Here is a 23,694-nt window from a genome sequence, read left to right as displayed (position 1 = left end):
TCCTTGAAGTCGGAAGTTAACCTTAGCCAAATACATTTCAACTCAGTTTTTCACAATTCCTGACATTTAATCCTAGTAAAAATTCCCTGTCATATGTCAGCTAGGATCATCACTTTATTTTAAGAATGTGAAATGTCAGAATAATAGTAGAGAGAATGATTTATTTCAGCTTTTAATTCTTTCATCACATTCCCAGTGGGTCTGAAGTTTACATACACTCAATTAGTATTTGGTAGCATTGCCTTTAAATTATTTAACTTGGGTCAAATGTTTTGGGTAGCCTTCCACAAGCTTCTCACAATAAGTTGGGTGAATTTTGGTCCATTCCTTCTGACAGAACTGGTGTAACTGAGTCAAGTTTGTAGGCCTCCTTGCTCGCACACACTTTTTCAGTTCTGCCCACAAATTTTCTATGGGATTGAGGTCAGGGCTTTGTGACGGCCACTCCAATACCATGACTTTGTTGTCCTTAAGCCATTTTGCCACAACTTTGGAAGTATGCTTGGGGTCATTTTCCATTTAGAAGACTCATTTGGAACCAAGCTTTAACTTCCTGACTGATGTCTTGAGATGTTGTTTCAATATATCCACATGATTTTCCATCCTCATGACGCCATCTATTTTGTGAAGTGCACCAGTCCCTCCTGCAGCAAAGATCCCCCACAACATGATGCTGCCACCCCTGTGCTTCATGGTTGGGATGGTGTTCTTCGGCTTGCAAGCCTCCCCCTTTTTCCTCCAAACATAACGATGGTCATTATGGCCAAACAGTTCTATTTTTATTTCATCAGACCAGAGGACATTTCTCCAAATAGTACGATCTTTGTCCCCATGTGAAGTTGCAAACCATAGTCTGGCTTTTTTATGGCAGTTTTGGAGCAGTGGCTTCTTCCTTGCTGAGCAGCCTTTCAGGTTATGTCAATATAGGACTGTGGATATAGATGCTTTTGTACCCGTTTCCTACAACATCTTCACAAGGTCCTTTGCTGTTGTTCTGGGATGATTTGCATTTTTCTCACCAAAGTACATTGATCTCTAGGAGACAGAACGCGTCTCCTTCCTGAGCGGTATTATGGCTGCGTGGTCCCATGGTGTTTAGACTTGCGTACTATTGTTTGTACAGCTGAACGTGGTACCTTCAGGAGTTTGGAAATTGCTCCCAACAATTTTTCTGAGGTCTTGGCTGATTTTCTTTTGATTTTCCCATGATGTCAAGCAAAGAGGCACAGTTTGAAGGTAGACCTTGAAATACATCCACAGGTACACCTCCAATTGACTCAAATGATGTCAATTCGCCTATCAGAAGCTTCTAAAGCCATGACATCATTTCTTGGAATTTTCCTTAGCTGTTTAAAGGCAGTCAATTTTGTGTATGTAAACTTCTGGCCCACTGGAATTGTGATACAGTGAAATAATCTATCTGTTAACTGTTGTTGGAAAAATTACTTGTGTCATGCACAAAGTAGATGTCCTAACTGACTTGCCAAAACTATAGTTTGTTAACAAGAAATTTGTGGAGTGGTTGAAAAATGAGTTTTAATGACTCCAACCTAACTGTATGTAAACTTCCGACTTCAACTGTAAGTGTGTGTGTGAAGCAACAATCTATCTTCAATATTAAAGCTGATCCACCCCTGATTATTATCAATGACTTATCAACAGCTGTAACAAGTTGTCCACTGCAGGAACCCTCACTGGTACCCTAATTTATAGAAAGATCCATGTATGCTATACAGTATAAGGTTGTAGTTTGTTTAATCACGGTCAATCTGTCTGCTATCCCAACACCAGAGACCATGGTGGAGAGAGTTGGATCAAGCCTGGACCTGAGAAAAGTGAGTGTTAAATGATTTACTTGTTTTCCAATCAAAATATGATTACAGCTTATACTTGAGTCCCAGGCAAGGAACACAATAATTATGTATTTGTGACCCGTTTCAGGAAACTAGGCATATGTCGCAAGTCACGACTTCACAGGAGAGCCTTCTATCAAAATGCATTTTTGGGGCAGAAATGCCATATGGAACATGTGAACTTTCATGTGCCTTAATAACTTGTATGCCATCTGTAAATATGAATAAGACTGTTAAATTACGAGCCTTGTTGGTTAAGCTACAGAAAAAGTCAGAAACCTTCCCACTAGCCATAATTGGCTGAGATAATGAGTGGGCTGAACATGCAAAGAGAGGAGTTCGGATTGGTTTGCCATAGAAGGCTTCTGTCTATTTGACCTGGTCAGTCTGTTGGTAATCCTGTTGAATGCTGCTTTTTTAAAAATGTATTGTTTAGTAGAGTTGCTCTCCACTTTCTGGAGGATCGAGTTTTGAAATCTGTGGAATTAGAGTATGATAGCTAAAGAGATGGAAGAAACACCTGTCTCCGGATTACATCTTCAAACTAAGGGCAACCGTGGCATGGCATCTGTGAAAGGGAGACGCGTCCATCATGCATGATGATGTATACGGGTAGGATAGTCTAGCTAACTACATTTTCAGATATTTCTAATTTTGACAAAGGGGTTTCATTTCAAGCTAAGGTGTACTGTTAGCTAGCTAGTTAACGTTAGCTGGCTGGCTCCCTAGCTAAAGTTACGTGTATGACGTTATTATTCGTATCCCAGAACCGTTTGCTTTGCTAGTTAGAGCCTAATGTTAGCTAGCTAACATTGAACCTGGTTGGTTAGCTCCCAGCAGATTCATGCAGGGTAGTAACGACATGATTTGGCACTATGTTCATTGTTGTTAAAAATATATATATTTCATGGAACAGCAGTCTTTACTGCTATTAGCCAATAGTCAGTTTTACGAGGGTATGTTTGGCGGCCTGAGTGAAGGAGGCTTTGTTGCGAAATAGGAAGCCGATTCTAGATTTCATTTTGGATTGGAGATGTTTAATATGAGTCTAGAAGGAGAGTTTACAGTCTAGCCAGACACCTAGGTATTTGTAGTTGTCCACATATTCTAAGTTAGAACGGTCCAGAGTAGTGATGCTGGACGGGCGGGCAGGTGTGGGCAGCGAACGTTTGAAAAGCATGCATTTAGTTTTACTTGCGTTTAAGAGTAGTTGGAGACCACGGACGGAGTGTTGTATGGCATTGAAGCTCGTTTGGAGGTTAGTTAACACTGTCCAAGGAAGGGCTAGATGTATACAGAATGGTGTCGTCTGCGTAGAGGTGGATCAGGGAATCCAGAGCGACATTGTTGATATATGCAGAGAAAAGAGTCGGTCCGAGAATTGAACCCGGTGGTACCCCCATAGACTGCCAGAGGTCCGGACAACAGGCCCTCCGATTTGACACACTGAACTATGTCTGAGAAGTAGTTGGTGAACCAGGCGAGGCAGTCATTTGAGAAACCAAGGCTATTGAGTCTGCCGATAAGAATACAGTGATTGACAGAGTCGAAAGCCTTGGCCAGGTCGATGAAGACGGCTGCACAGTACTGTCTTTTATTGATGGCGGTTATGATATCGTTTAGTACCTTGAGCGTGGCCGAGGTGCACCCTTGACCATTTCGGAAACCGGATTGCACAGCGGAGAAGGTACGGGTATGGTGGGATTCGAAATGATCAGTGATCTGTTTATTGACTTGGCTTTCGAAGACTTTAGAAAGGCAGAGCAGGATGGATATCGATCTATAACAGTTTGGGTCTAGAGTGTCACCCCCTTTGAAGAGGGGGATGACCGCGGCAGCTTTCCAATCTTTAGGGATCTCGGACAATACGAGAGGTTGAACAGACTGATTTGTACCGGTCCAGGTTTTGCAGGTCTTTCATAACATCTGCTATCTGGATTTGGGTGAAGGAGAAGCTGTGGAGGCTTGGGCAAGTAGCTGTGGGGGGTGCGGAGCTGTTGGCCGGGGTTAGGGTAGCCAGGAGGAAAGCATGGCCAGCCGTAGAGAAATGCTTATTGAAATTCTCGATTATCGTGGATTTATCGGTGGTGACAGTGTTACCTAGCCTCAGTGCAGTGGGCAGCTGGGAGGAGGTGCTCTTATTCTCTATGGACTTTACAGTGTCCCAGAACTTTTTGGAGTTAGAGCTACAGGATGCAAATTTCTGTTTGAAAAAGCTAGTCTTTGCTTTCCTGCCTGTGTATTGGTTCCTGACTTCCCTGAAAAGTTGCATATCGCGGGGACTATTCGATGCTAGTGCAGTCCGCCACAGGATGTTTTTGTGCTGGTCGAGGGCAGTCAGGTCTGGAGTGAACCAATGGCTATATCTGTTCTTAGTTCTACATTTTTTGAAAGGGGCATGCTTATTTAAGATGGTGAGGAAATTACTTTTAAAGAACAACCAGGCATCCTCGACTGACGGGATGAGGTCAATATCCTTCCAGGATACCCGGGCCAGGTTGATTAGAAAGGCCTGCTCGCTGAAGTGTTTTAGGGAGCGTTTGACAGTGATGAGGGGTGGTCGTTTGACCGCGGACCCATAGCGGATGCAGGCAATGAGGCAGTGATCGCTGAGATCCTGGTTGAAAACAGCAGAGGTGTATTTGGAGGGCAAGTTGGTCAGGATAATATCTATGAGGGTGCCCATGTTTACGGATTTAGGGTTGTACCTGGTGGGTAACTAGTTAACGAGCCAGCCAGATAATGTTAGCTAACGTTAACTAACGTTATGTGACGTGGTTGATCTTACACGTTGTTTACCTAGCTATCTAGCTACATGTCTTAAGCTAAAGTGTACAACACCCATTGAATATGGCCAGTGTCAGTAAATGTCGACAAAAAGTCAGCAGAGCTGGTAAGGCTGTTTTCATGAGATAAACAACAGAGGTAAACAAATCGGCCAGAGTGTCAGGTGTGCTCTGAACACTCCAAGAGTGAAACGAGATGGGTGGGGCTAAAGCTTAAGTGGGTGTGAACGATGCTATTCACTAAATACCAAAACATTCAAAGGCAATTTTCTCAAAAGTGAGTTTACAAGTTGATCAACTTTCAAAGCAGAATTATGTTCCCATTGTTCCTCAAAATGCAGTGTATGATATACCATTTTGTAGCTCTGAGTCTCTACTTTTATCCAGTGTAAAAAACACAATTTAAAATTGAGAATGAATAACACCAAATCTAGGTGGTGAGTCACATTTGGTCAAAACAAGCTTAAGCTTTCATTTTAGAAACTAGGGAACCAGAAATCAGGCCCCTAACGTCTACAAAACATGGACCAGAGCGATGTTGTTTCCTGCTTCCACAAACATGAATTAATAGAACAATGTAATTGTATCCTTAATACTTTTCACGTCAGATTATGGTAATGAGTGTATAAATCATGTATGACTTCAATATCCACACAACATTCTAAGCCTGTTGCTCACTTATATTCCTTTTTATTACAAGTCTAAGTCAAACGATTAAAACAATTCATCGAGTTAATGGCATTAGTTCAATTTTAGAATTTGTTCAAATTTGTCCCTAAATAAAACATTGTCCATTTTTAAAAAGCAGTGCATTGAGTTATAAGCATGCAATGCTTTGATTGTAAGGGAAAAAACACAAAATAATCTGTATCAGAATGTTTTTTCACCATAAACAACACCAAGTCTCTGTAACATACAGTTCTTTAAGTAGCCCTGCTTATCAATGTTCTTGAAGTTTGACACTTGCGCGTACACACACACACACTTCAGGAGTTTTATGAGTGTTCTCCCAATTTCTGATTGGAGGGTTGAAAATGGAACGGAGTCAAACGTGGTTTCCATATGCTTGAAGTGTTTAATATCGTTCCATTTATTTCATTCCAGCCATTACAATGAGCCCGTCCTCCTATATCTCCTCCCACCAGCCTCCACTGATATCTAAAAAAAAAACAGCATGACATTACATTTCACAACACATTAACTGTGTGCCATCAGGCTACTACTCCACTACCACATGTCTACAACACAAAATCCATGTATGTGAGTGTATGGTCTGTATGTTATCATGTTTGTGTGTACAGTGCATTCGGAAAGTATTCAGACCTCTTTACTACTTCCACATTTTGTTACATTACAGCCTTATTCTAAAATGGATTAAATTACTTTTTTTCAATCTACACACAATACTCTATAACGACAAACTGAAAACAGGTTTTTAGAAATGTTAGCAAAATTAGAAAATTAATACCTTATTTACGTAAGTATTCAGACCTTTTGCTATGAGACTCGTAATTGAGCTCATGTACATCCTGTTTTCGTTGATCATCTTTGAGATGTTTCTACAACTTAATTGGAGTCCACCTGTGATAAACTCAATTGATTGGACATGATTTTGAAAAGGCACACACCTGTCTATATAAGGTCCCACAGTTGACAGTACATGTCAGAGCAAAAACCAAGCTATGAGGTTCGAAGTAATTGTCCATAGAGCTCCGAAACAGGATTGTAACTCTTCCTAGAGCTGGCCGCCCGGCCAAACTGAGCAATCGGGGGAGAAGTGCCTCGGTCAGGAAGTTGACCAAGAACCCAATGGTCACTATGACAGAGCTTGAGAGGCCCTCTGTGGACATGGAATAACATTCAAGAAGGACAACCTTCTCTGCAGCACTCCACTAATCAGCCACTCCTCAGTAAAAGGCACCTGACAGCCTGCTTGGAGTTTGCCAAAAGGCACCGAAAGGACTCTCAGAACATGAGAAACAAGATTCTCTGGTCTGATGAAACCAAGCTTGAACTCTTTGGTCTGGAGGAAACCAGGCACAGCTCATTACCTGGTCAATACCATCCCTACGGTGAAGCATGGTGGTGGCATGCTGCGGGGATGTTTTTCAGCAGCAGAGACTGGAAGACTAGTCAGGATCGAGGGGAAGGATGAACGGAGCAAAGTACAGAGATCCTTGATGAAAACCTGCTCCAGAGCGCTCAGGACCTCAGACTGGGGTGAAGGATCACCTTCCAATAAGACAACGACCCTAAACTATGAATCAACACATATGGAATGACAGCTTTGCACACTCTTGGCATTGGTTGGGCTAGTTGAGAGAATGCCAAGAGTGTGCAAAGCTGTAATCATGGCAAAGGGTTGCTATTTGAAGAATCTCAAACATAAAATACATTTTGAGTAACACTTTTTTGGTAACTACATGATTCCATGTGTTATTTCATGGTTTTGATGTCTTCACTATTATTCTACAATGTAGAAAATAGTAAAAAATAAAGAGAAAAGCCTTGAATGAGTAGGTGTTCAAACACTTTTGACCGGTAGTGTGTGTGTGTATATACACTGCTCAAAAAAATAAAGGGAACACTTAAACAACACAATGTAACTCCAAGTCAATCACACTTCTGTGAAATCAAACTGTCCACTTAGAAAGCAACACTGATTGACAATACATTTCACATGCTGTTGTGCAAATGGAATAGACAACAGCTGGAAATTATAGGCAATTAGCAAGACACCCCCAATAAAGGAGTGGTTCTGCAGGTGGGGACCACAGACCACTTCTCAGTTCCTATGCTTCCTGGCTGATGTTTTGGTCACTTTTGAATGCTGGTGGTGCTTTCACTCTAGTGGTAGCATGAGACGGAGTCTACAACCCACACAAGTGGCTCAGGTAGTGCAGCTCATCCAGGATGGCACATCAATGCGAGCTGTGGCAAGAAGGTTTGCTGTGTCTGTCAGCGTAGTGTCCAGAGCATGGAGGCGCTACCAGGAGACAGGCCAGTACATCAGGAGATGTGGAGGAGGCCGTAGGAGGGCAACAACCCAGCAGCAGGACCACTACCTCCGCCTTTGTGCAAGGAGGAGCAGGAGAATCACTGCCAGAGCCCTGCAAAATGACCTCCAGCAGGCCACAAATGTGCATGTGTCTGCTCAAACGGTCAGAAACAGACTCCATGAGAGTGGTATGAGGGCCCGACGTCCACAGGTGGGGGTTGTGCTTACAGCCCAACACCGTGCAGGACGTTTGGCATTTGCCAGACAACACCAAGATTGGCAAATTCGCCACTGGCGCCCTGTGCTCTTCACAGATGAAAGCAGGTTCACACTGAGCACGTGACAGACGTGACAGAGTCTGGAGACGCCGTGGAGAACGTTCTGCTGCCTGCAACATCCTCCAGCATGACCGGTTTGGCGGTGGGTCAGTCATGGTGTGGGGTGGCATTTCTTTGGGGGGCGGCACAGCCCTCCATGTGCTCGCCAGAGGTAGCCTGACTGCCATTAGGTACCGAGATGAGATCCTCAGACCCCTTGTGAGACCATATGCTGGTGCGGTTGGCCCTGGGTTCCTCCTAATGCAAGACAATGCTAGACCTCATGTGGCTGGAGTGTGTCAGCAGTTCCTGCAAGAGGGAGGCATTGATGCTATGGACTGGCCCGCCGTTCCCCAGACCTGAATCCAATTGAGCACATCTGGGACATCATGTCTCGCTCCATCCACCAACGCCACGTTGCACCACAGACTGTCCAGGAGTTGGCGGATGCTTTAGTCCAGGTCTGGGAGGAGATCCCTCAGGAGACCATCCGCCACCTCATCAGGAGCATGCCCAGGCGTTGTAGGGAGGTCATACAGGCACGTGGAGGCCACACACACTACTGAGCCTCATTTTGACTTGTTTTAAAGACATTACATCAAAGTTGGATCAGCCTGTAGTGTGGTTTTCCACTTTAATTTTGAGTGTGACTCCAAATCCAGACCTCCATGGGTTGATAAATTGGATTTGCATTGATTACTTTTGTGTGATTTTGTTGTCAGCACATTCAACTATGTAAAGAAAAAAGTATTTAATAAGATTATTTCATTCCTTCAGATCTAGGATGTGTTATTTTAGTGTTCCCTTTATTTTTTTGAGCCGTGTATATACAGTGGGGGAAAAAAGTTTTTGATCCCCTGCTGATTTTGTAAGTTTGCCCACTGACAAAGAAATGATCAGTCTATAATTTTAATGGTAGATTTATTTGAACAGTGAGACAGAATAACAACAAAAATATCCAGAAAAGCGCACGTCAAAAATGTTATGAATTGATTTGCATTTTAATGAGGGAAATAAGTATTTGACCCCCTCTCAATCAGAAAGATTTCTGTCTCCCAGGTGTCTTTTATACAGGTAACGAGCTGAGATTAGGAGCACACTCTTAAAGGGAGTGCTCCTAACCGCAGCTTGTTACCTGTAAAAAAGACACCTGTCCACAGAAGCAATCAATCAATCAGATTCCAAACTCTCCACCATGGCCAAGACCAAAGAGCTCTCCAAGGATGTCAGGGACAAGATTGTAGACCTACACAAGGCTGGAATGGGCTACAAGACCATCGCCAAGCAGCTTGGTGAGAAGGTGACAACATTTGGTGCGATTATTCGCAAATGGAAGAAACACAAAAGAACTGTCAATATCTCTCAGCCTGGGGCTCCATGCAAGATCTCACTTTGTGGGGTTGCAATGATCATGAGAACGGTGAGGAATCAGCACAGAACTACACGGGAGAATATTGTCAATGATCTCAAGGCAGCTGGGACCATAGTCGCCAAGAAAACAATTGGTAACACACTACGCCGGGAAGGACTGAAATCCTGCAGCGCCCGCAAGGTCCCCCTGCTAAAGAATACATATACATGCCCGTCTGAAGTTTGCCAATGAACATCTGAATGATTCAGAATACAACTGGTGAAAGTGTTGTGGTCAGATGAGACCAAAATGGAGCTTTTTGGCATCAACTCAACTCGCCGTGTTTGGAGGAGGAGGAATGCTGCCTATGACCCCAAGAACACCATCTCCACCGTCAAACATGGAGGTGGAAACATTATGCTTTGGGTTTGTTTTTCTGGTAAGGGGACAGGAACACTTCACCGCATCAAGGGACGATGGACGGGGCCATGTACCGTCAAATCTTGGGTGAGAACCTCCTTCCCTCAGCCAGGGCATTGAAAATGGGTCGTGGATGGGTATTCCAGCATGATAATGACCCAAAACACACAGCCAAGGCAACAAAGGAGTGGCTCAACAAGAAGCACATTAAGGTCCTGGAGTGGCCTAGCCAGTCTCCAGACCTTAATCCCATAGAAAATCTGTGGAGGGAGCTGAAGGTTCGAGTTGCCAAACGTCAGCCTCGAAACCTTAATGACTTGGAGAAGATCTGCAAATGGGAGTGGGACAAAATCCCTCCTGAGATGTGTGCAAACCTGGTGAGCAACTACAAGAAATGTCTGACCTCTGATTGCCAACAAGGGTTTTGCCACCAAGTACTAAGTCATGTTTTGCAGAGGGATCAAATACTTATTTCCTTCATTAAAATGCAAATCATTTTATAACATTTTTGACATGTGTTTTTCTGGATTTTTGGGGGGATTTTTGTTGTTATTCTGTCTCTCACTGTTCAAATGAACCTACCATTAAAATTATAGACTGATCATTTCTTTGTCAGTGGGCAAACGTACAAAATCAGCAGGGGATCAAATACTTTTTTCCCCCACTGTATGTATATATATATTTATTTCATTCTGATTTTTCAGGGGGTAGCGCAGCCCCTACTGCCCTCAGTAGTCTGTCATTCCTTTTCCCTCTCAACCATATCATTTTTAATTCCTCATCAATCCATGGTAATTTAACAGCGTTTACAGTCAGTTATTAATGGGTGCATGGTTATTAGTAACTGAAATAAGCAATTTCATAAATGCGTCTGGTTGCTTGACAGTCTAATTACTTGTATTTAAATATGTTTTATAGAACAGCTACTTTTGACTTCAGGGATTCCTCAGAGCTGTAAGACTTGTGACCATGTTCAGGTAAGTCATAATGTCAATTCTTACTTTTACATACCTGCAGGAGTCAGGCACAGTCTCAAAGCCAGGTGTGTACTGACCAACCATTCATACTGGGATATAGACATTCCTGTGTTCTGCTTTAGTAATATAAACACAGTCTCAAAGCCAGGTGTGTACTGACCAACCATTCATACTGGGATATAGACAGTCCTGTGTTCTGCTTTAGTAATATAAACACAGTCTCAAAGCCAGGTGTGTACTGACCAACCATTCATACTGGGATATAGACAGTCCTGTGTTCTGCTTTAGTAATATAAACACAGTCTCAAAGCCAGGTGTGTACTGACCAACCATTCATACTGGGATATAGACAGTCCTGTGTTCTGCTTGTAGTCATGCAGGATTTTAGCTATTGTCATATTTTTTTATTTGACAGTTGAATTGATAAATCACCAGCATTCCATGTAACTGTCACGCCCTGACCTGAGAAGAGGGTTTGTTTCTCTATGTGGTTAGGTCAGGGTGTGGGGTGGGCTTTCTATGATGTCTATTTCTTTGTTTTGAGCCGAGTATGGTTCCTAATCAGAGGCAGCTGTCTATCGTTGTCTCTGATTAGGAATCATACTTAGGCAGCCTTTTCCCAACCTGTTTGTGGATTATTATTCTTTCTATGAGTGTTTTGTGTGTACTGCAGTTGTGTCACGTTCATTTCTGTTTATCCTGTTAATTGTTTTTGTTCGGTTTCACTTCTATTAAAGTATGTGGAATTACCGGCACGCTGCGCCTTGGCTCCTATATGACAGGAAATTTGAAGACAGTACTCGTGACAGTAACATTGAATAAATACATTAGATTAGTTACTTTGGTTAATGGGCCAGTTTCCCAGACACAGATTAAGTCTAGTCCTGGACCGATAAGATCTTTCTATTGAAACTTCCATTGAGTATGCTTTTTAGTCCAGCACTAGACTCAATCTGTGTCCAGGAAACAGGCCCCATATGTATTACTGGCATGCTTGTCCTTGTTCAGGACTCCACACACTGGCTTCAGATTGAACCCTTGACTTCCACTGTCCAGGGAGTGACAATGTTCAGGTAAAATAACTACTTTTAACATTTCATTCCACTTGCTAGTGTATTTCCCCATTACCTTTGGGAGTAGTCTTCTAATCCAACCTCTCCATTTGACGATTGACCCTCTCTACCATATCTTGTTGTTGCCCTCAGACACAGGACACCCAAAGGGAGTTATGAGTGCACAGTGTCTGGGCTCCGCTGGCTGTGTGAGAGAGATGTCATTCTGAAGTATCACTTCAGGAACTGGGAACCCTACAATCACCTTCTGAAAGACATGCAGTACACACAAGGTGGTCCATTGCTGGATATCACTATGGAGTTAGGTGAACTGGAGGAAGTTCATCTGCCACACTGTGTCTGTTTAGGTAAAACCATATAGAAATAGTATTCAGAAAGACATTTTCATGTAACTGAGTTTCACTTCCTGAATGAATGAATGAACTATTCTGGGAGTTTGAGTTTACTGTGATCTGATACTGCATATTCTTTGTGTTTTAGTTGGATTAATAATACAATATTTGTCTTTCTGTCTCCTTTTTATTGTGTTGTTCAGGGACCAACCCGTCCCTGAGGAATGAGATGAAGATTCTTCATGTAGAGGAACATGGAGTGTCTTTAGAGGAAGTGCATGAGGTTACCAGATTCCATGTTAAAATTCTCCATCCCAAGTTCTCACTTATCTCTGTTATACTGAGATTACTGTCTTTGAACATAGATGTCCACTGTGACGTGGTCCTCTATATGGCAGTAAAAAGGTCAACAGTCATTTCAAGGCTGTACCTGCTCCTCAGAAACTCCAGTCAGAAAGAGGTGAGGCACTTTCACTGAAGTGACAACAGTATGTTGAAACTTACTGAAGGAAAGCTGATAGTTTGTTGAAAATCTCTAGATTACAAAGACAACATGCAGCTCTGTGAGAAATCTATTTTTGTCTCATTCATTTGAAGAGCCAGTAGACAGCACTCCTCCCTCTGGTCGAAGGAGAACCCAATGCCCCTGGGCAGTGATGGGGACATTGCCCTGTGTAGGGTGCTGTCTTTCAGATGGGATGTTAAATGGGTGTCCTCTCCATGGTCACTAAAGATCCCATGGCACTTATCATAAGAGTAGGGGTGTTAACCCGGTGTCCTGGCTCAACTCCCAATTTGGCCCTCATACTATCATGGCTACCTAATCATCCCCAGCTTCCAATTGGCTCATTTATCCCCTCTCCTCTTCCCTGTAACTTTTCCCCAGGTTGTTGCTGTAAAAGAGAATCTCTTCCCAGTCAACTTACCTGGTACACCTTTAAAATATTATCCTGGTAAAATTGGGATAGTAGAACAATAGTCTACACATTTTTTTGTTGACAAAAATGGATTGCATGTTGTGTGAATTACGAGACTACATTGTTCTGACTGACTACTACATTGCTCATTTTGTAGGCTGTTCAGGAACGGGAGAAAGATCAGGTGTCCAAAGGATTTTCAGAATTCGTCCTGTCAAGTCCAAACGGGCCCTTAAAGCTGAACAGTTTGTTTGCATTCAAGAATCCCCACTCCACTTCCATCAATCCAGAGGTGCAGTTTTAGCAGGCTGAGGACATGAATCTGTCATATTGTATATGAATAACTGGAATATCATTCTACTTCACTATTTCTCTCTCTGTCTGTTGTCGCAATCGTTGCACCATATGGCCTTCTACAGAAGATTCAGCTGTTACCTGCAGACACCACACCAAGCTGTTGTCAGATGATTATGAGAAACACAGGGGTTGACATTGAGATGGAATTAATCGGGGAAGATGAGAGGACAGTATGGAAATCAGTGGTATCAAAAGGTAAGAAATACTAGACATAAACAGTATGTCAATCATCAATGTCCTTTTCTAACAGATGCTTTTAAAATGTTTTATGATATTTTCTATTGTTTGTCTTTCAGATGTATACAGCAAAGACTCTCATCCAACATGTAAGCTTGTTTTTGTGGATGAGGTTTATAAAACGGGTTACAGAGCTAACATCTCTTCAAGTTGTGATGAAGGACACTGAAGGTCTTCATGAGTCATGTTCAGTGGGGTGATGAAGGTCTTCATGAGTCATGTTCAGTGGGGTGTAATGATATAAAACATTCAGACAGAAATACAGAGCCTTATCTGCGTCACATTTTGTTTAACAGTGGGATTAAAAGGGATTTCATTGTCATTTCTTGACGACAATCTACACAAAATACTCTAATGTCAAAGAATATATATATTTAGATTGATAGAAATGAAATGCCTAAAATAGTCGTTCCATAAGTATTCAGCCCCCCGAGTCAATACTTAGAAACACCTTTGGCAGCGATTACAGCTGGGAGTCTTTCTGGGTGAGTCTCTAAGGGCTTTCCACACCTGGATTGTACAATATTAGCCCATTATTATTTTCATAATTCTTCAAGCTCTGTCAAGATGTTGGAGATCATGGCTAGACAGCCATTTAAGTCTTTCCATAGATTTACAAGCAGATTTAAGTCAGAACTGTAACGTGGCCACTCAGGAACATTCAATGTCTTCTTGGTAAGCAGCTCAAGTGTAGATTTGGCCTTGTTATGTAGGTTATTGTTCTGTTGAAAGGTGAATTCCTCTCCCAGTGTCTTGGTTTTCCTCTAGGATTTTGCCTATTCTTAGCTCCATTCCATTTATTTTTTATCCTGAAAAACTCCCCAGTATTTGCTGATGACAAACATACCCATACTATGATGCAGCCACCAACATGCTTGAAAATAAGGAGGCAGTTACTCAGTGATGTGTTGGATTTGCCCCAAACATGAGGCTTTGCATTTAGGCCAAAAAGTGTCTTCCTTTGTAGATGTTTTTTACAGTATTACTTTAGTACCTTGTTGCATATAAGATGCATGTTTTGGAATATTTTTATTCTGTATATTTGTATTCTTCTTTTCACTCTGTCATTTAAGTCGTTATTATGGAGTCACTACAATGTTGTTGATCCATCCTCAGTTTTCTCCCATCACAGACATTTAACTCTGGAACTGTTTTAAATTCACCAATGTCCTGATGGTGACGTCCCTGAGCAGTTTCCTTCCTGTCCTGCAACTCAGTTCAGAAGGACCACTATCTTTGATGTGTCTGGGTGGTTTAATATGTAATCCACAGCATAATTATTAAATGTCTGATTTTGTTATTGTTACCCATCTACCAATCACTGCCCTTCTTCACGAGGCTTTCAAAAACATCCCTGGTCTTTGTATATAGTTGAATCTGTGCTTGAAATGTAATACTTCCAGATATTGTATGTATGGGGAACATGTCCACTTTGACATTACAGACTATTTTCAGTAGATTGATGACAAAACATTACAACTAAATCAATTTTAATCCCACTATGTAACACAATAGAGAAATCCAAGGGGTATGAACACTTTTGCAAGGCTCTGTATGTTATGTAGAATAGACAATCGTGTCAGCCAGGGTAGGTGTCAATTCCAAATAAGTCAGTCAATTCAGGAAGTGAACTGAAATTCCAATTCAATAACTGGAAAAGGGCATCTACTTTCAATGACTTCAATTGGAATTGACCACAACCCTGGAGTCAGCTCTATACAAGAAATGACTATCAGGGGAATGATAACTGGAGAGACTGCATGATGTAGAAACAGCTGCTGTTCACCCTAAAGACATATTCATTTAATTGATCCCCCCCTTCAGCATTAATACTCATTGGGATTCCTGCTGAGGAGTTTCTTCAGAATCACAGGGCTATACTCATTCAGGGAGTCAAAAACCCAATGCCAATAGCAGATGTTCTGCGGTCAAAGGGCATGATTGGTGATGAAGAGTACTCCAGAATAAAAGCTGAAACAACTGAACAGGACCGAATGAGAGAACTACTGAGATCAGTCCTCCCTAAAGGACCAGAAGTGACGGGAGCTTGTCTCAAAGCTCTCATTGAACATGAACACCATCTTCTTAAGTACTTGAGTGAATCTAGGTAAGACCGTTTTCTTTTCTCCCTCCCTTGAATATGTGGAATGATTAAATATAGGTCAAATAAAAACATAGCTACCCAGATCAATGAGAAAGTATTTTTCAGAATGGAAGCATGTTTTTGTGTTGCTGTCTGTAATAAATGTCTCTTGTTATAGTTCTATCATAGGACCATCATCACATCATTATCTCAGGTGTATCATAGGACCATCATCACATCATTATCTCAGGTGTATCATAGGACCATCATCACATCATTATCTCAGGTGTATCATAGGATCATCATCACATCATTATCTCAGGTGTATCATAGGACCATCATCACATCATTATCTCAGGTGTATCATAGGACCATCATTATCTCAGGTGTATCATAGGACCATCATCACATCATTATCTCAGGTGTATCTCACTCCTCATTCTTCTCCATACTTTCTGATCTCTCTCTTCCCTTCTCCTCCATCCTCTGTCTTGTAGCACCTAATCTGAAGATGCTGAGGCCTGTCTCCTAGTCTGTGGACAAAGACACTTCTTCACCTAATCTGAAGATGCTGAGGCCTGTCTCCTAGTCTGTGGACAAAGACACTTAAATGATTGTAAGGGAAATGTTTATGTTTGTGCTATTCTTTTAACAAATGTCTGTGTTTTATTAATGTGCTGTTCTATAAACTAATTTGTGTGTTCATCAAGTGGCTGACTGTACAAATCCTCACTATCAGTAGCTGTAATTTGGCAGTAAGCCCAGATGTTGTTTTGAGAAGGAGATATCTCAGTTTCAAGGTCTCAGCTTAGAGAGAAGAAGACTGGTGAGGTGTCGGTCTGTCAAATGTTATGAACCAGTATTGGTCTGTTAAATGTTATGAACCAGTATTGGTCTGTTAAATGTTATGAACCAGTATTGGTCTGTTAAATGTTATGAACCAGTATTGGTCTGTTAAATGTAATGAACCAGTATTGGTCTGTTAAATGTAATGAACCAGTATTGGTCTGTTAAATGTTATGAACCAGTATTGGTCTGTTAAATGTTATGAACCAGTATTGGTTTGTTAAATGTTATGAACCAGTATTGGTCTGTTAAATGTAATGAACCAGTGTTGGTCTGTTAAATGTTATGAACCAGTGTTGGTCTGTTAAATGTTATGAACCAGTATTGGTCGGTCACATGAATGGAACAAAACGGTAATGATTTATTAATTATGCTAAATCATGCAAATATAACTTGTCTGTGTATAGCCGTTTATAAGACAACTGCTGGGTCTGACCAGGGAGAGATCCTGATTGACATGTGTACTATGGTACATTGAGTTGGGTCTGACCAGGGAGAGATCCTGATTGACATGTGTACTATGGTACATTGAGTTGGGTCTGACCAGGGAGAGATCCTGATTGACATGTGTACTATGGTACATTGAGTTGGGTCTGACCAGGGAGAGATCCTGATTGACATGTGTACTATGGTACATTGAGTTGGGTCTGACCAGGGAGAGATCCTGATTGACATGTGTACTATGGTACATTGAGTTGGGTCTGACCAGGGAGAGATCCTGATTGACATGTGTACTATGGTACATTGAGTTGGGTCTGACCAGGGAGAGCTCCTGATTGGTTGGAACCTCTCCAGCTCGCTGACAATAAACAATGATTCATTTCAGATTGACTTCGAGTGTCTCTGTGTGAAAGAATTTCCACAACGATTTTGAAAACACAATTAAGGGAATGAACTGGAATGATCTCTTGTTCTATACAGATGGGGAGGCTGATAGTCAGGCTAGTCAAAGATACACACCACCATGTTGACATCTTGACCAAAGACCTTCCTTAGATTCTGTCATGACGTTGGCCTCTTTGAGTACAGGGAGGACAGTTGACCCCCTCCCCCCCTTTGCACCATCCCCCAACCTACCTCCCTCCACCCAGGCCCTGTGTGAAAGGGTTGTAAAAACTCTAACATTCCAGGAGAATCTCTTGCCACATGGCCCATAGAGAGACACAGTAAATTCTTCCAACTCACAGAATTGGGGAGCCAAGCGACATTTGTGTTCTGGAGAAGGTATGAAAGATTGGTGCAGAATCCAGCTACGAACTGGTCCGCTTGGTACAATTTTGTGATACTCAGAAGAGACAATATAGCCATATTACCATAAAACTGTTTATATAATAGCCTCAGCCTTGAGACTTGAATCCACATGGTTGTATAAAATGTATTAATAAGGATAAAGCTATTTGTAATACATTGAGATGCTATGTACTGATGTTAATGTGATAGAATTGTATTTCTGTACCAAGCTTAACTCAGTCATCGGCACACCCCCCAGGGACACAGACAGGACCAGGCGTCATTTGACAAGCCTGTTCTAGGGTCACCTATAAAACCCACCCTGATTTACATTTCTCCAGACCAGGCCTCCACTCCATTGCGAGTTGGCCCATAGGTTTGACCATCCAAGTACTCTACTGAAAGTGAACCATACCACGTGGTTAACTTTTAGACTATTGATACCGACAGAATAAGAACTGTCTTTGATATTAATTATTAGTCTGCAGCTAAGTAAATTATATCATTGAACGCGAAGACCAACGAAACATCCATTCTATGACGACATTAATGAATGTCGCTTTGAAAGATCCATTCTAACCGAGAGAGAGAGAGAGAGAGAGAGAGAGAGAGAGAACTCTCCATCAGAACGACGCTCCAACAAGGATCCCGACGACACACTGATCGTAAATATATATTGATTGCAATTGTTCCCGAATGAGTGAGCGTTCAATTGTCAATTGTTAATATTAATGAACTCTGTGTACCTCCTCAGCTGACCGTTTATGACCCATTGTCTAACAGACCAGCCATGCCTGTTAGCCATTAGGGCACATTACTCTACCAATCCTTTGTGACGATAATTACTGTTTGTATGTTTTCTGTTAATTACTTAGTGTAGTAAATAAATGATTTTAAGACAATTGATGTATGGATGATTTTAGTAAAGACTGGGTTCGTGCAGATACAACAATTTACGACGTTTGGAATGAGACTGGACGCGAGGTAAAATACACCATTTAAACCAGAAGATAATCGGCCTATATTATAATATAGGAAAGTTATATTAGGAAAATTATAACTTTGTAATCTGAATATTTTCCTTGGTGCCCCGATCTCCTAGTTAATTACAATTAAACGATTAATCAGTTTAATCGCGTGATAATAATTACAGGGAGTTAATTGATAAACATGTCTTCAGTTTAATGGTACCCCAAAGACACGACAATTCTTTATGGGATTACAACTCACTCTGTCTGAAGGAAGTGAGGAAAAGGACTCACTAAAGGGGATAGCTGAGAGGGCAGAGAAGGCACGTGACCTCATCGACATGGTGTTGAGAAAAGGAAATGAGTCTAGTTCCAGGATGATCAACCTTCTTGTGGAGCTGGACCCCTGTCTTTGGTCACTGCTTCAGATCAACAGTTGTAATCAACCCCTGGGTGTGGGGAGACCAGGCAGAATAGACAGACAGGATGGTTCAACATGTTCTTGCTGTCTGTTGCTTTAATTCAGGCTCCCAAAAATGTACAGAAAATGTCAATCAAACATGACCACTATAATACCAATAAACTTACTGAAGGACCAACCACACAGCCTCTCTCCTTCTGCAGCCTCCTGGAAGTATGGATCTTCTAGCAGGAGGGTCAGTCAGTCCTCCACTAGGTACCTAGCTGGACCCCTATCTAGCAGGAGGGTCAGTCAGTCCTCCACTAGGTACCTAGCTGGACCCCTATCTAGCAGGAGGGTCAGTCAGTCCTCCACTAGGTTCCTAGCTGGACCACTATCTAGCAGGAGGGTCAGTCAGTCCTACACACATTCAACATAGATGTATTTGATGAATATATTGTACAGTGTTGGCCGGTAAGAGGTTCATGAGAGAGACTGAATATCAACACAACCACCTCAGTCTATCAGCAGCTTTCCTGTTAGAGGTTCATGAGAGAGACTGAATATCAACACAACCACCTCAGTCTATCAGCAGTTTTCTCAGTGAGAGCCTCACGTCTGGAACACATTGACCATTGAAGGACATTTAAGGAGCTGTGTAACCTGTCACCCCTTTACCAATGACTTGAGAGTGGCTGAAGGACATTTAACCTGTTTGGGATGGGGGCAGTATTTTCAGGTCCGGATGAAATGCGTGCCCAAATTAAACTGCCTGCCACTCAGGCCCAGAAGCTAGGATATGCATATAATTGGTAGATTTCGATAGAAAACTCTAAAGGTTCTAAAACTGTTCAAATAATGTCTGTGAGTAGAACAGAACTTTTTTGGTAGGCGAAAACCTGAGGACAAACCATCCAGGAAAAAAACAATTGAGTTCACTCTTTTCAATAGATTTTCTATGGGAATCTAGATTTTTGAGGCATCTGGTTGCAGTTCTTATGCCATCCACTAGATGTCAACAGTCTTTAGAAATTGGTTGTTGTTTTTCTTTTGAGTAATGAAGAAGTAGCCCTTTCCTTTCTGAGTGTCGAGCCGAGTTGACTGTTTTGTTTGGGGCCCGCCCAGGAGCTCGCTCCACTTTCATTTTATCCGCTATTGAACACAGTATATTCCGTCTTAAATTTGATCGATTATTTACGTTTTAAAATACCTAAAATTGGATTATGAAAGTTGTTTGAAATGTTTGGATCAAGTTTACAGGTAACTTATTAGATCATTTGTAGTCATGTTGGGCGAGTTGGAACCGGTGTTTTTCTGATTCAAACGCGCCAAATAAATGGACATTTTGGGGATATAACAATGGAATTTATCGAACAGAAGGACCATTTGTGATGTTTATGGGGTTAGGGTTAGGGCCAACAGAAGATCTTCAAAGGTAAGGCATGAATTATATCATTATTTCTGAATTTTGTGTCGCGCCTGGCGGGTTGAAATATGATTGTCATGTGTTTGTATGATGGGGTGCTGTCCTCAGATAATCGCATGGTTTGCTTTTGCCGTAAAGCCTTTTTGAAATCTGACACAGCGGCTGGATTAACAAGAAGTTAATCTTTATTTTGGTGCATTGCACCTGTGATTTTATGAAAGTTAAATATATCTAATAATGTAATTTGAATTTCGCACTCCGCAATTTCACCGGATGTTGTCGAAACGTTCCGCTAGCGGAACCCCCAGCCGTAACAGGTTTTAAGGAGCTGTGTAACCTGTCACTCCTTTACCAATGACTTGAGAGTGGCTGAAGGACATATAAGGAGCTGTGTAACCTGTCACTCCTTTACCAATGACTTGAGAGTGTCTGAAGGACATATAAGGAGCTGTGTAACCTGTCACTCCTTTACGTATTCCTCTATCTCCATAGTAACCCCCTGAGCATGACCCTGGACCTTTACTGATCAGCCAAAGATGACGCAAATGGCATCATATTCCTGATGTGCAGAATCTCTGCAAATACATGTAGTACATGTAAATTAAAAGGAATGTATTTTGTGTGTCTTTGTATATACTGTGTGTGTGAGTTGGTCTGTGATTACTGTGATTAGTTCATGTCACGGCTTTCTGAAGGATCGGACCATAACGCAGCGTGTTCGTAGTTCCACATCTTTTTATTAATCGTGAAACTAAATGCAATACACCAACCACTTTAAATAACAAAACAACAAAAGCTGTAACGCAGAGCAGGCAAACACTACTCAAGAATTAACAACCCACAAAATACAAAAGGAAAACCCCCTACATAAATAAGACCTCCAATAAGAGACAACTAGAACCGGCTGCCTCTAATTGGAGATCATCCCAATAACCCCAACATAGAAATAGAAATCTAGAACACCCACATAGAAACAGAAAGCAAGAAAAACACCCCCTGTCACGCCCTGACCACTCTACTATAGAATATGACCCCTTACAAGGTTCAGGACGTGACAGTTCAATGTAACATCATATACTATACATTCTAATCAGTCTGTTTTGGGGCTGCAGAATCATTGTATATCATTGGTTACCCATCCTATCATGTTACCACACAGATGTGACTGACTAGCTCAGCAGTTCCCAACCTTTTCCATTCTGGAGACCATCAAATCACCGTCAAAAGCAGAAATAATATTATAACACTGATATTTGTTAACAGCATTAAAAGTAATGATTACTAGATAGATAGTTGTCATGGTAACAGCAGTAATACAAATAACAAAACATATATAATGCTACTATTAATAATAATAACAATAATAATAACTATTAACAGTATTATTGTAATAATAATACATTTTAGAAAACACTTTTAAATAACGTTGTTAATTAGATTAGATGAGTGTATTAATCACATGGACAGGGACTCAGATGTAATTGGTCACATGGACAGGGACTCAGATGTAATTGGTCACATGGACAGGGACTCAGATGTAATTGGTCACATGGACAGGGACTCAGATGTAATTGGTCACATGGACAGGGACTCAGATGTAATTGGTCACATGGGCAGGGACTCAGATGTAATTGGTCACATGGACAGGGACTCAGATGTAATTCCAGGGTACAGTGAAAATCTCTCTCTTGTTATGGGCTCCAACAATGCAGCTCAAAATTAATAAAAAATAAAAAGAGAAGTGAATGAGACGATAAAGATGATAATAATATATACACATTTACAACTGTAGCAATGACACATTACATCTGGGTGGTGGGGCAGGGTAAGAATCTGTTGGGTGGTGGGGACAGGGTAAGAATCTGTTGGGTGGTGGGGGGGCAGGGTAAGAGTGTTGGGTGGTGGGGACAGGGTAAGAATCTGTTGGGTGGTGGGGGGGCAGGGTAAGAATCTGTTGGGTGGTGGGGTGGTCAGGGTAAGAGTCTGTTGGGAGGTGGGGGCAGGGTAAGAGTCTGTTGGGTGGGGAGGGCAGGGTAAGAGTCTGTTGGGTGGTGGGGGCAGGGTAAGAGTCTGTTGGGTGGTGGGGACAGGGTAAGAGTCTGTTGGGTGGTGGGGACAGGGTAAGAGTCTATTGAGTGGTGGGGGCAGGGTAAGAGTCTGAGTGGTGGGGACAGGGTAAGAGTCTGTTGAGTGGTGGGGGCAGGGTAAGAGTCTGTTGAGTGGTGGGGGCAGGGTAATAATCTGTTGGGTGGTGGGGGGGCAGGGTAAGAATCTGTTGGGTGGTGGGGGCAGGGTAAGAATCTGTTGGCTGGTGGGGGGGCAGGGTAAGAGTCTATTGAGTGGTGGGGGCAGGGTAAGAGTCTGTTGGGTGGTGGGGGGCAGGGTAAGAGTGTTGGGTGGTGGGGACAGGGCAAGAGTCTGTTGGGTGGTGGGGGGCAGGGAAAGAGTCTGTTGGGTGATGGGGGCAGGGTAAGTGTCTGTTGGGTGGTGGGGACAGGGTAAGAATCTGTTGGGTGGTGGGGGGGCAGGGTAAGAATCTGTTGGGTGGTGGGGGCAGGGTAAGAATCTGTTTGGTGGTGGGGGGGCAGGGTAAGAGTGTTGGGTGGTGGTGGGGCAGGGCAAGAGTCTGTTGGGTGGTGGGGACAGGGTAAGTTTCTGTTGGGTGGTGGGGGGGCAGGGTAAGAGTATGTTGGGTGGTGGGGGCAGGGTAAGAGTCTGTTGGGTGGTGGGGGGGCAGGGTAAGAGTGTTGGGTGGTTGGGGCAGGGTAAGAATCTGTTGGGTGGTGAGGCAGGGTAAGATTCTGTTGGGTGGTGGGGACAGGGTAAGAATCTGTTGGGTGGTGGGGACAGGGTAAGAGTCTGCTGAGTGGTGGGGGCATGGTAAGAATCTGTTGGGTGGTGGGGGGGCAGGGTAAGAGTGTTGGGTGGTTGGGGCAGGGTAAGAATCTATTGGGTGGTGAGGCAGGGTAAGATTCTGTTGGGTGGTGGGGACAGGGTAAGAATCTGTTGGGTGGTGGGGGGGCAGGGTAAGAGTATGTTGAGTGGTGGGGGCAGGGTAAGAGTCTGTTGGATGGAGGGGACAGGGTAAGAGTCTGTTGGATGGTGGGGGACAGGGTAAGAGTC

General features: G+C 42.5%; 2 protein-coding genes across 2 annotated transcripts in view; one reads left to right on the top strand and one right to left on the bottom strand.

The window, feature by feature from the left end:
• LOC106593599 (NACHT, LRR and PYD domains-containing protein 1 homolog) overlaps positions 1-23,694 on the bottom strand; it is a 160,900-nt gene that overhangs the window by 51,642 nt on the left and 85,564 nt on the right. The window lies entirely within an intron of this gene.
• Positions 1,821-18,679, top strand: LOC123735237 (NACHT, LRR and PYD domains-containing protein 1 homolog). Its single transcript, XM_082978264.1, has 10 exons — positions 1,821-1,835; positions 10,644-10,702; positions 11,711-11,775; positions 11,908-12,122; positions 12,311-12,567; positions 13,182-13,316; positions 13,444-13,576; positions 13,678-13,707; positions 15,443-15,725; positions 16,199-18,679. Exons 3-10 carry the CDS (start codon positions 11,768-11,770, stop codon positions 16,203-16,205), a joined length of 1,068 nt encoding a protein of 355 aa, XP_082834390.1. The 5' UTR covers positions 1,821-1,835; positions 10,644-10,702; positions 11,711-11,767; the 3' UTR covers positions 16,206-18,679.

Source organism: Salmo salar, chromosome 08, assembly GCF_965601325.2.
Source record: "Salmo salar chromosome 08, fSalSal1, whole genome shotgun sequence".
Classification (NCBI taxonomy): Eukaryota; Metazoa; Chordata; class Actinopteri; order Salmoniformes; family Salmonidae; genus Salmo; species Salmo salar.
The sequence above is the reverse complement of the archived record's forward strand: the minus strand, read 5'-3'. Positions and strand labels throughout refer to the sequence as shown.

Coding starts and splice junctions, on each gene's coding strand:
- LOC123735237 (XM_082978264.1), top strand. Junction 12,123..12,310: donor GCCACACTGTGTCTGTTTAG/GTAAAACCATAT, acceptor TGTGTTGTTCAG/GGACCAACCCGTCCCTGAGG. Junction 13,577..13,677: donor GAAATCAGTGGTATCAAAAG/GTAAGAAATACT, acceptor TTTGTCTTTCAG/ATGTATACAGCAAAGACTCT.